We start from the raw sequence: 13,624 nt of genomic DNA, 5'->3' as shown, positions 1-13,624 counted from the left end.
ATCATGAGATAGTTCCTGTATGACAGCTTGGCAACAGATGATGCATTCACAGATGGCTAACCCTTTTTAAACATGGAAGTACTAATAGCCACATGCACTAACCCAGCTGATTCTAATTAGCACAGTTAAGAGGACTAATTAGTGGAATCACTCTGTATAGTGCTTTCTTTGTTTGGTTGTTATTTTTACTGCATGATCAATGCCCTTTTCCTGTCATTCCAATTTAATGCACATAACTTTTATTGATTTGTTGATTTAGTGATTGGAATTATGATTTTTCATGTAATTGAAAAATAAGGTAATGTGTCGAATATTTATTTCCCCCACTGTATGTATAGACTGTGGTTCTTTCATTTTAATTGGGTTAATTAACTTCAAACTATTCCTGTTTTTCTATAAATCTTTTCTACACATTTCAGTAGCGCAACACATAACATTATTTATGTCTCCGTTCCATTTAGTGAGCACTGCTCATTGCTCACTAACATTCACAATAACAGAACTGAAGATGAAGACTGTATGAGAACAATTTTCAACAATCAACAATTTACAGTATTGTCAATATAAAAGTGTTATTATTGGAAATAAAATGGATCATAATCTATCATCTCTGTGTTTTAAATGTCAGGACATGCAAATACATTTCATAGTTTTGGAATTACAGCTAAAAAAGATAGTAATGTTTTTAAAATCACAATTAAGAAAGAACCAGACCTCTTTTTGTTTAGTCTACCTGCTGAAAGTGTCTCACTTTCTTTTCTGAAACATAAACTACTTGATAAATTGCTACTTTTGGCAAAATGTGTTGTGTTGAAATGGATTAAGGACACTGCTCCTACTGCCACTGTGTGGTGTAGAGAAGTTTTTTCACGTGTTTCTGCATGAAATAACTAACTCTGTACTCCAAGAAAATGTTCAGGAATTCATAAACTTGTGGAGGCTTTTACTGGAATAGCCTCTCCGGATCAGACATTGTCCTCTGGAATGAAAGCCTTTGAGAAGGGACACTGAACTGTGACTAATGACAGACTGGTGATGGGACTAAAAGCTAAAAGTCTTCTCAGACAAGGATATATGGGATGGGGTTGGACTTTCTTGGGCACTTTTGTGTTGTGCTTTTTGTTATGTTGCTGAGTCTTGCTGTTTGTTATGAGTTCTGTTGATGTGATGAAAAATAATAAATTTTACAATGAATTCTTTCAAAAGTAGAGGTATTCTCATCAAACACAAGGTCGGTGGTCATTTCTTCAAGATTTTTGGAATAGCAATAACAGCAAAAGTATTAGAAATGCTGTACAGACTTTGACTCTTACATTGCATTTAATGCTGTATTTCTGTAAATATACAGATCATGAAGTCCAGACTGATTTTTACTATTTGAAGACATCTACAGTAAATCCAACTGTACATTCATACAAGGCAAAATGATGATTGTGATTGCACTTCACTGCTTCAGATTACTATTTCAGATATTTGCCACAGTACAGTAATATGCTGAAAAAGCATTAAAACACAATTTAGACAACCATGATGAACACTCAATTACACTGCAACATTTAGACAGTAATCAAAAGGACTGGAATTGCAATACATTTAAATTGTATGGTAATTGTGATGAGCTAATTGGCATAATTACGATGCAATGCTCGTGACCGGGTTGATGCTATTAAAATAAGGGGAGATTATTGTTTAATAATAAGCACTGTAACTTCACTCTGAGTTTAAGAGTAAGAATTGAGTCATTTTGGCTCTTCACATTAAGAGTCAGAACTAAAATAGAGTCATTTTTGTATACTCATATACTATGATGATCCTGGATTATAAGCAAATCTGAAAAGCTCTGTGTTGACGTTACAAAGCATTTTAGTGAGTTGGAACTGAGCCTAACAAACCAACTACTACTAACTTTATTATATGACATATGTTAGTCACTGCAGTATGCACTAAATGCTCCCTTAGTGGCACTAGTTTAAAAACAAAACTTGAAATAAAAGTTTGTGTACCTAAAAAACATTTTTTCTGTGAACAGACGCGTAGAGAATCTCCATTTTAGCTTCTGAATTTAACTAGTGTACTTCAGGAAATGGGTGTCAAAAATCACATTCCAGATACTGTTAACATTACCCTATTACTGTCATTCCACTGAGTTTAAAAATTAATTAAATGCTGACAGGCGCCCATTTCTAGATATAAAAGGCTGATAAATTAAGCCATATTCAGGATTTTCATCAGCAGTCAATTCAAGGACAAACTCACGCACACACACACACACACATCTACAGAAGAGTCATTTATTACTCCAAGAAATACAAAGATGGCAGAGAAACTGTGACCACATTAGTCCTCTGAAAAATGTAGAAATAATGAATGATGCTCACACCAAGAGAATCCCCACATCAAAGTAAATGGTGACCATCGAGATAAAGGGGGAAACATCAGTTTAACTTGATACATCCGGCAAGTTTGAACTCCTAGATTGACGCGTTTAAGGCTCAATTTGCTACATCAGGAGCTATTTGAAACACGAGACACCGAAATAGAGCAGGATTTTAAAAGTTCAAGCGCTTGAACGGCTTTGTGTTCAATGTTGTTATTTTCTCATTTAGAGTTTCAGTACGTAGATGCTCTGCTGTTGCATCACAAGTCTCCTAGCAACCAACGGGTGCTGACGTCCTCAACTGGAAATCTGGCTGAGCACTATTAATAGCTTCAGGGTATAATAATTGGGATAGAATGCTTCTACCGTAAACATGATAGTTGACCAGGTGCTATGATTATTAGGCAGCCAACAGCTTAGATTGATCTGAAGCATTGACTTGTGGCAAAATGATTATTTGCCTTTCAAGTTATCAAAACCAGAACAGAAAATAAAGTAGAGCTCAATATTAAGCATGAAGCTACAGCCAAAAATATGTTTCATCAGTTTAGCATAAGACTGGAAATAAAGAGAAACAGTTTCCAACTAATGAATGTGCTGTTTTTAATTAATTTTTATGGGTCAGGGTGTTCATTTCTTGGTTGAGCTCACACAACCACCCCTAAAAACCACAATGTCATTTTTGTACTTGATGTTACATATTAATTTGGGAGCTTTAGAGGTTCTGGTTTCAGAGCCAGTCTAGCTGTTTCCAGTCTTTATGCTAAACTAAAATCATCTCCAGACTGCAGCTTTATATTTGGTATTAATCAGAATAACCATTAAGAAACTTCCCTAATTGCTGCTGCTTTAACAAGAAGTGAAGATAAGCAACATGGCTGCGAAAGGATGCCTTTTTGCTGCCTGAAATCTGAACTTTTTTTTCCAGCTTTTTTATTTTCTGAACCTGTAACACAAGTTGTGAGTTGCTACTTGGTGAGATTGTGCGACTTGTCGACCCCGTTTCCTGGAAGCCTCTTTTGTCTCTAGTACTGCTTCTTCTTTTCAAGTCCATCTCTGGTCAATTCATAATGTCTGATTTAGTTAGCAGAGGCTGAGAGAAAAGAAGCTAGTTGAATTTACCCTGAGCTCCACACACCACAGATGACTACTAGCCAGCCAGTAAAAGCTCTGGGTGAAATCACAACCCCAGAGTTCAGACCAGGGCCTGATGACTAAGAAAAACCCAATTTTATAAATACTTTAATACTTCCTATCACTTCACCAATAAAGCAATCCACATTTGATATAAGACACATTCAAGTACTTCCATTTAATGGGACCGATATTTAATTCAAAGAACAATGAGAACCACAGTTAAACTGAGCTCTAAAGGAGTGGTGCCTCTTGTTTTGAGATGTGTGTAAGTGTGTGTATGTGTGTGTGTGTGTGTGTGTGTTTGTGAGACCCAGCCGTGCTGAGCGTCAATGTGTCTGGAAAAGTCCAGTCCCTTGGTGCGTTCCGGTTCTAGTCTACACTTGACTCAGGAAATGAGCGCGACCGTTGTCCTCGAGGCGGCGGGTGAGGATCTCGCATCCGGTCTCCGTCACCAGCAAGGTGTGTTCAAATTGAGCCGAGCGCTTCCCGTCTCTGGTCACTGCCGTCCAGCCGTCGGGCCACGTCTCGTCTTGCCAGCCGCCTGACATATTAAACACACAAACACACGGCTTTGGCTTACACGCTATCAATTAAACAGTGTTGTGGAGAGTCTGGCACCGGCTCACCGGATACCTGGAACGATTTTAATGCATGAAAGAGTCTGAAGTACGAGAGATCATTTCACCTCCCGTGTGCCAGTTTTACAACCAGTTCGAATTCCTTAAGTCAATGCTTGAGTGCAAAGATGAGTTTAAGGTTTCAGCTCTGACTTGAGATCTGAAGCGTTAAGTCAATTCATCAGTCGATGGACAGAAAAATAACCAGCTTATCTTTTAATAATTCATTACCCTCTTTTCCAAGCAAAATATCAAACATCCCTTATTTTCTGTGATGATTTGCTGCTTTTCTTTGTCTTAAAGTGACAGTAACCTTTTGTCTTTTAATTATAGATAATTGTTTAAATAGGATAATTAAGTTCTATTTATCTTTGGGTGATTTATACTCATTCTTCTTACAGACACTGATAACACTCACCTTCACATATCATGGGCTCAATGGTGAACACATGGCCAGGCTTCATAACTCCAACTGCTTTGTTTTCTGGGGAATGAATGAAAACATAAATCACCCTGTTACACATAGCGCTTTACAAATGGAGCTGTATCTTTCCTGGCAGGTGCGTGGATACTCACTGGCATAATGTGGCACGTTGGGAGCGGTGTGGAACAGTCTGTGGATGCCGTGTCCGCAGTAGCTCCGCACCACAGAGAAACCGTTGGCCTGTGCGTGCTTCTGGATGATGTTACCTAGTTCTCTGTAGCGGACGCCAGGTTTCACTGTAGGAAAAAAGAAAGGGAAGCCAAGACGAGAGAAGAAAGCATGAGGGGTTATAAATGTTGGAAACATGTAGTTTAACCCAACAGATACTGGGGTTCGGAGGCTGATATCAATATTTGAGAGGAATTTTTCACACAAACACATTAAGAACATTTTTTTAAAGGCTCTCAGTGAATAAAGAAATGTAACCAGATTGTATACTGAAGGAGACATTGCTTCTTTCATAACACACGAAATGTTTAAATATTAATTTTCTGAGCACTTTTTATCCATGTTACCTTTACAGTTTATATTAAAATCTCCTTATTGACCTTGGAACCAGGTGAGAAATACAAATGCAGCTACCAACACATATGAAATAAGCTTATATCAGTTATTCAGTCTAAAGGTAAGGTCTGGTTATTCCGGTCTCCACACTAGTGAAGCATTCTGTGTGTGTGCAGCATCATGAAGGTTGAGCTCCTACCAGAGTCGATGGCTTGCATAAGGCATTCGTATGTGGTCTCAACCAGCTTCTTCGCTCCTTCCTCCACATCTCCGACGTAGAAGGTTTCGTTAAGGTCGCCGTGGAAACCGTTGTGGTAGACTGTGATGTCCACTGCGTGAGCGAGAAGAAGAGGGAGGGGTGTGTCAGCTCTATTGTGCTACACGACAAAATGGATTGTATTATCTTTGGAAAACACAAAGAGGCTTCTGTTATGAATAAACATTTATTGACGTGCGCAGTGGGTGAGCATCAGTTTAAATAAAAAAAATTGGGGCCGTTTTGCAAGGCCAAACTGTTAAAAAAAAAAAAAAAAAAAAAAAACCCAAAAAACTGCTGATGAAATTGGAATTGCTAGTGGGGCCAAACTGGGACTTTTCACTCACTTAAGCAGAAAGATGGAGAGCAGAGGATTTGACTAGCAAAGCCCCACTGGTAAAGGTTAATGAAACAATTTGTCTTGTCGGGCCACGCAGCGAGAGATGAGTTGCTGGCAAGTACTCCATCAGACGCTCCGAGGGGGAGTGGTGGATGGAAGACGTCCTCCTTAGCAGAAATATTCATAAAGAGGCTAAAATTGGCCAAACTCCTGCTGACACCATTTCAGGAAGCTAGTACAAACCATTTGTCACGGAAGAGAAATCGCACCCCCCCCTCCTCTTCTCCTCTCTGTAATAAAACATTTGCCTACATCCCAAACTTAGCCGAGATACATCTTAAAAGACTTGGTTTGACTTTGAAACGGTGACACAAATGGAGACGGATTGGGTCTTTAAGAATCTGTCTTAAGAAAAAAGTCAATGTTGGGTTTGTTTAAGTGGATTCTGTTAATCAAAAACATTAAAAAAGTACCAAGATATGATTTACATAAACAGTTTAAAGCAGTAATTGTGGGCTGTGAATCATGTGTGGCGCACACAGTGAGCGTACCGTTGAGAATATCTCCGTCTTGTAGTAGTCTTCTGTCCGGTATGCCGTGGCAGATGACCTCGTTGACAGACGTGCAGCAGGATTTGGGGAAGTTGTAGTAGTTTAGAGGAGAGGGGTAGCAGTTCCTTTCTATACAAGCCTGAACAGACAAAAGCATGTAGTGAGAAATGGTTAGCAGAGTGGCTGACGTGGAATGAAGATGAGTGACCCCTCGTGCAGCTGCTCAACAGGTCAGTTTGGTTTGTCGTGCTGACTCTCAGCGAAAGACTAAAGAGGAGGGAGGAGAGGGGGGGCAGAGCTTTTGAAATAAGAGCTCCGAGGCTCAGGAACAGCCTGCCCGAGGTAATGAGGCAGGTTGAGTCAGTGGCTTCTGTTAAATCTAGGCACAAAATGTACTTTTTATGACACCGCCTTCCCTGATTTCACCTGGCTCTACTTTTTATTCTGTTTTATGTACTTTTTTATATACTTTTATAGCCGTGGTTTTATGTGTTTCTACGCAAAGCGCTTTGTAACTTAGTTTTGATGTGCTATAGAAATAAAGACAAATATCATGATTATTGTTATTATGGTGTGTATGTGCACATCAGCTGCTTTCATGTCAGGATATGAAAATAATGAACTGAAGTTAGGACTGAAACCGCACAGCAGGGGGCTCTGTTTAGATGTAGCAACTCACTCTTTCATTATTTATTAGCAGCAGCTCCACAACAGTTAAAATAATGATTTAGGGAGAAAATTTTCCATTTATGAGTATTTTCACAAAGTGTTGTTCTCTATTTAAGTTGAATTGAAGCTGCATATTTTTGTTATTGGAAAGCACAGAAGCTATAAAACGTGTGTGTGTGTGTGTGTGTGTGTGTGTGTGTGTGTGTGTACCAGATGCACAGCGTGGTCGATTTCTTCTGTAGTAATCCCCGTTTTCACCATCTTGGCTGCGATGTCTAGGACTTCTCGTGCCAGCTGCAAAAGTGACACAAAGAAACCCAGAATGCGATCAATGGAAAAATTTAAAAATCCAACATGGCAACGCTTTGATAAAGACAGTTGTGACATCTGACCAAAGAAACAAAAAAGACGAGCTGGATTTTACCTTGCACACCACTCTCATGCTCTCGATGTCTTCGGGACAAAGGATCTTGATCTGTGACGTCCCCTTCAGGAACTGCTCGGACTCAGACATTCCTGTGGGAAGGAAACAATGACAGACAACTGGAGTTATTAACACATCGATACACGCTGATGCTGATGATGAGCCGAATCAAAGTGGGACTCTGTGAAAAAAAAACACAGCTGCTGTCAGTCTATCAATTTTTTCAGACCCAGCGTGAACTGTGCAGCGTCAGAGCTGGATTTACTTTCTCCTAATCGATTCCAGTTTTCCATCAAAAGCAGCTGTTCAACAAGTTATCTGGCTGTGAGAAGGAATAAAGTACAATAATTGTGTCTCTACCACAATTTTGCTATAAAATGATTGATTTTATGTCGAGCATACGTGTTGACTTTTACCTGCTGAGGTGTCCGAATCCTGGGAGCTTCAAAGGGTCAAACAGATATTTTAGAATAAGCTTTATACCATAAGCACAGGTGAGGTGAGGAACTATCCATCTATCTATAGCAGAGTCTATACTCAGCATAAACCATGTCTAAGGTCTAAGACTGAGATGCGCCAACTAATTAGCAAAATCTAAATGATCAGTTTAATCTTCATTGTGTAAACACTATTGAAACTGTTCACTGATTTCACATGAGAGTTGGCTACAGAGTATCTGCTGCAATATGAGCAATTTTGCATCACATCTGTCTAATAAACAGAACAAAAAACACACAGAAGAGACCAAATCAACACCGGTTACATCAACGTTAAATGTATACAAGATCAATTATTGATTTCTAACCAGTGACATTTTAAAGGAAGACTTGTTTTTTAGAATTTGAATAAATCAAACCTATCTCAAAATGACCTGAAAAAGTAAAGGTTTGCTTTCATGTTGCATCAATTAATTATTTGTAGTGTTTTATTGTTTCACATTTTATTTACATTATTCCTAAAGGCATCTCTCAGCAGTATGAAGATCTAAGAAGACTAAACTACAGCTTGAACACCTGAACAGAGGCAAATGACGCTGACACTCACACTGATGACTCAGGAGAGCAGAGCAGGGCTGTGTGTTGTTGTATAAATAACTAGGTGTAATTCAACTGTAGATTCAATAAGATAACATTGTTACTAAACTGAGAAGTGCATTAGGCCAGTATTTAAATGTGGTCAAAGCACTGGAGTCATCAACAATTCGTTGATCTATAATTTATTAACTCTACAAGATGATTGCTGGATGAACACGAATGGTTGCCAGGCAACACAGACTTTAGACAGGTTTGTGCACAAGTCAAATAAAGCCCTCCTTCTGACCCAAAGAGTCTACAGCGTGAGTGCAACAATCAATTACACTTACTTACGCTCTGAGACCGCTGCTCAAAAAAAGAAACAAAGGATGAGAAAAATCAAACAGTGTGAACAACATGATGTCTTCATAACGTCACGGTTCTCTTCATTTTATGTGGAATAATCAATATTTGATCATTTTTTAAAACAATACTGGATTTCACGTAGCAGTGCTATGTCGAGGAAAAAGAAATCAGCCTGTAACAATAGTGCTTTGGTTACTGAAAAGGCATCACATGAGAATGAAAGGAGACTGTAACCATGACTACCTGAGTATGGATCTATGCAGTCAGATGACAAGGATGTAGAGGTTGCCATGGTTGCACTATGAATGACTTGCCCGTAGAAATAGATGTAAATAGACCAGGTTACAATTATGGATGTCTGATAAGTGACATAAATGAAGCATAAAAACCAGAGTATGTCAGCAGAGCTGTCAGCACAGTGACATACTGCCAGGCTGTTTAAACAGGCCAAAGCAGCTGCTGATGGAAATGTCATCAGGAGCGAGGTGCCTACAGAAAATTAAACACTTCTTACACGTTGAAATATGAGAAGGGAAAATGAGGAATTTACATCCAGTGAGGGAGACTGGTGCTGCTGATCCGGCTGAGAGCTGACACCTCAGCCTGCAGCACTGTGCAGCTTTCAGCCACGTACGCACACATATCAGTTTATCTCTGAGCCGCATGCATGGATGAGCGCATTGTCCAGACTAATACAACACACTGAGACGGGCCTTCAACAGGAGGCGGCTCTCGATGACCACTTGTGCGTTATCAAATCTCTGCCATCAGCGGATAACTGGTATGCTGTAGTAATTTCACAATCCAGGGATCTCAGAGGTTCCACTACAGGACCTCAACCATTCCTAACCTGGAGCTTCCTATAACCCGAACTTTTAAAAAACTGTAAGGTCTTGGTTGTAGTTTCTGCTTTGTTTTACAAACCAGAACACAATATGTCACTGAAAACACAGCACTGCTTTGGAAACCAAGATAAATATTGTCTTTATTGTCAACTGTGTAGTTGTGGTACAAGCATTGATTTTCTTTCACATTTATACATTATGACTTTTAAACTTCCCCGTCATTAAAAAGCATGGAAAGAGGTCACCAACAAGATGGAATGAGACTGGCAGAAACCCAGCTTCTACTCAGTGACTGGCCCTCCAGCGCCGGGTGCTTCCCCTGGGACGCTTCTGCTGCCCCGCCAGATGCACCAGCAGTGAGGAAATCGGGGGGAAACAAACTGTGCAATGCGATCATTACTGACTTCTTATTTCCTTCTAGCAAAAATAATTGTGACGCAGCTTTTGGGTGCACTGCCCCGCTACTTAGTGGAAAAAATGCTCATGACTGGGTACGTGGTTTTGAAAATACCTGAGGAACCTGAACATTATCTGCTGTATTTATATAAAGTAACATGTCTTTTTTTACCATCTTCCCCTGTATACAGTCATTCTTTGTGTGTATTTCTGAAGATTGCCGGTAAATTAACACTTCCTCTGCAAGCTCATCTAAACTCAAGTACTGCTTTATCAATTACTATCATGCCAATGAGTTTGATTTCTTTCCCTCAAGAAAACCTATAAGTTAGAAAACAAAACAAAAGCAGCACATGTGACACTGCTTACACCTTAAATTATGGCTTGTTAAGTTCCTGTCACAAAAAAAAAAGCCTAATTGTAACCTTTCCTGTCAACTAACAGGAGAAACATTTCATTGGTTCTCATTTACGATTGTACAATAACCCTCATATTCCACTGTTAAGACACAAACTGCTCAGTGTGCACGTCCCTCTTCAGTTTGCTCGGCTAGATTTTAGGCATTAAGTCTCTCGGCCGTCACCACTTCGGAGCTGGGTGGTAGAAATTGTTTATAATGCTCATCAATCATTGCCACACGACATAATTCATACTTAATGACTAGACCGGCAGCTTAAAGCTACGCATGCGGCTCCTCGCTGTTACATCCCACAATATGAACCAACTGGACAAAATAAACTAAATATTGCAGGTTTCTGCTATAATTAGAGCCTCGACAGAACCGGTGATAAAACTGTAATTTGATCTGAGGTTGGCGCTGGAAAAGCTCATGGGAGCATTCAAATCTAAAAAGACTGATCGTCATGAGAGCATGAATCTGCTCAGTGCATTTTATGGTTATGAGCGCAGTCCGGTTTGATAGTAAATTGATTTTTTTTTTTTTTTAGCCAGAGATTTATTAATATACACAACTTTCATTAAAATCTGTCCAGCAGGGGGAAAGTATTGAAGAGAAAAACTGAACATCACAACACAGACTGTGCTTCCATGAACACAGCCTTCAAATAGTTAAATGTATGATGTTCCTACACAAGACTACAACAGTGTAGCAGGTCTTAAAAAGGATCTGATTTGATTTCCAAATGGACGATGAGCCAATATGATCAACTGTTAATGTGCTTATTTGTGAATGAAGCTTGGTTACCTCTGGGATGATCAGCATAGTCAGGTCTTTGGATGTCCCCGGACACGGGCCTCATGGGGGTCTACATCAGGGACCAAGAAGAGAGATCAGCATGTACAGCAAATCCATATGTGGACATTATTTCTTATTGTGTGGTGTCCTGCCTTCTTTTTGGGAGGCAGTTTAGTATTGCTCTGACACATTCATAATAAATATGCAGCAACAGGTAGCAGTATATACCTTCTTTTTTACAAAGTTTGAAATGTATGTAGTGGCATCTAGTATTTATGATGTGTTGTAACTCTTCATTACCAACATGTGACCTCACCAAAACCTCATCTGTGCAAAAACATTTATTTCCACTTGCCACCATAATTACAGCTGTTAGTGGTAGATAATAAGCAAACTGGGAAAATTGAAACAATACAACTTATTCGGAAACAAAGAGTAGCATCAATTATTCATAGTGATAATAACACATGAAATAATATGTGAAATAGAAATGCTTCTTAACAACATAAAGAACTTACCAGTGGGTAGTAAGGGCGTAGTTTTCCTGTGTAGCGGTAGCCAGGCCATGGGTCTGTGTTGATGTCGTTCTCCACACAGTTCTTGGACTCATTCTGGTTCTTGTCTTCCTCTAATGAAACACAACCCCACAGTGTCAAGCATCTGGCACCACTGTGACACTTCACAGTAATGGAGGGTATCAGCTACACCTCACTTGCATAAAACAAGCTCTAACTTAACCACATTTCTAGTACAGTTATCGGATTCTAAAATTTCAACTTGTCCATTACCTTGTTAAAATGCAACTTATTAATACACTGTGAGCAATTCTACCAGACAACTTGACATCTATTTATCTAAGTATATAACTAACAGTGATGGGTGATACCTACTTGCTTTTTTGTGCAGCAGCTTGTGAGATACCCAGCTCCCTTTGAAACATTCCTGGAGATAAAAAAAAAAAAAAAAAAAAAAACACATAAAAAGTTTTAAAGGGGAGGTCTAGCTAGAGACGCACATACCTAATCGTTGCTGATGCAGTGCAAATTGCGCTCCAAAGTACACTTGACTTAATGTGTAACAATATCATTCATGATCATGGACACTGTTACACAAGCCATTCAAACTTAATTCAGGCTGCAACTTACCATCATTTACATTATCAGTGGATCTAGTGTGATCTCTTAATGAATGAGCTTATAGAAAATGTCAAACAATTGTGTAAAAATGCACTTTATAATTTCAAAAAGCAAACTATTCATTGATAAGTTTCTGGCTGTATGTTCACTGCACTTTGTTATTATTTGTATTGGTATACTTTCCTCAATGGGATGTACAACAGTAACAGCAGTGAGAGACCAGAAATATACAGAGCAAGGTCCAGTAGCACAGCCAAAAGTGCAATCACATCAAAAGCCTCTAGGGTCAAATACCATGGCACCACAAGAGCACTTCATCTGCCACCCAACCAATCTATTTATAAAACTTTTGACTCAAAAGAACGTTATGGCAGACCTACTCAAAACACAGCTCTTCTGCAGAGAGAGTATCACACCATACGAGTTTATTAGTGTAGTTTAATGTTGGACTTTAGTGGCAAAGACTTCAGTGTCTGCTGCAAGACAGTTAAGCCACGGGGCAGCATCCAAAGACAATATCAGCTATCAGATGTGCCTCACACTACTTGTTGCAAGCCACCTGCATATTTTAGTGAGAGGCAGCTGTAGTGGCAACCGGTCTGTCAATGTTAATAGTTATAATACTGGTTAACTGATCAGACTTGATTAATCTTTAACCAGAATGATTTGTGAATGGTGCTTGGTCAGAGAGGATAGCAAGTGACTTAACGAGAACTTTAGCAGCACTATATAACTACATAAACGTTATGTGCAGGTTCATTCTGTATGAGGATACATTAAAAAGTAGTTGCTTTACATTATTTCATACACGGTTGTTTGCTCTATGTGCTTTTTAATTGGGTCAAGGATGTAATATCAGTGACTTTACAGCTAATCACCCAACCGTTAGCTAGCTAAATGTTATCCCTCGGCCTAACTGCTACACAGTTAGCGTCAGTTACAATTAATGACTGCGTTATTCATCCTCAGCCACCTGTATAACACACTGTACAGGTTGAACTTTAAACGCCAACTTAAAAAAACACGTTATTAGCGGTTTACCAAGCACCTACACATGAGTGCCTAGCTTGACAGTTAGCAGCCTCGTGAGGAGACACGGGGGGCCTTGCTGCGTGGCTACAGCCGACATTTAAACCGGATGAGTGGAGATAAAGAGCAGTACCTGTGAACAGAAATAGGAGCCTTGAATACCAAGCTTTATACATGTGGGACACTGAAGTTTGGCGTCCTTGCTGCAGCCGTCTGTCTCACACTCCCTTCTCGCCTCGGTGCTCGCCATGCCTCCGTCTGCAGGAGGGGTGGAGTCGGCGTCCG

General features: G+C 39.6%; 1 protein-coding gene across 1 annotated transcript; it reads right to left on the bottom strand.

Annotated features, from left to right (window-relative positions):
• Positions 1-2,271: 2,271 nt before the first annotated feature.
• metap1 (methionyl aminopeptidase 1) lies at positions 2,272-13,589 on the bottom strand. The gene is made up of 11 exons (XM_053335321.1): positions 13,473-13,589; positions 12,065-12,116; positions 11,693-11,802; positions 11,184-11,244; positions 7,360-7,451; positions 7,146-7,229; positions 6,267-6,405; positions 5,319-5,450; positions 4,708-4,851; positions 4,550-4,615; positions 2,272-4,055 (listed from the first exon to the last, which is right to left on the bottom strand). Exons 1-11 carry the CDS (start codon positions 13,587-13,589, stop codon positions 3,889-3,891), a joined length of 1,164 nt encoding a protein of 387 aa, XP_053191296.1. The 3' UTR covers positions 2,272-3,888.
• Between the last annotated feature and the right edge of the window lie 35 nt (positions 13,590-13,624).

This window comes from Scomber japonicus, chromosome 16 (assembly GCF_027409825.1).
Source record: "Scomber japonicus isolate fScoJap1 chromosome 16, fScoJap1.pri, whole genome shotgun sequence".
NCBI lineage: Eukaryota > Metazoa > Chordata > Actinopteri > Scombriformes > Scombridae > Scomber > Scomber japonicus.
Note: the sequence above shows the minus strand (reverse complement) of the source record. Positions and strands in the feature narration are given on the sequence as shown.

Excerpts from the sequence above, each read along its gene's own strand:
- metap1 (XM_053335321.1), bottom strand. The coding sequence starts at position 13,589 with ATGGCGAGCACCGAGGCGAGAAGGGAGTGTGAGACAGACGGCTGCAGC. Across the intron at positions 7,452-11,183 it reads CTATGCTGATCATCCCAGAG|GAATGTCTGAGTCCGAGCAG; the intron begins GTAACCAAGCTT and ends TCCTTCCCACAG. Across the intron at positions 5,451-6,266 it reads AGACGGAGATATTCTCAACG|TGGACATCACAGTCTACCAC; the intron begins GTACGCTCACTG and ends TCGCTCACGCAG.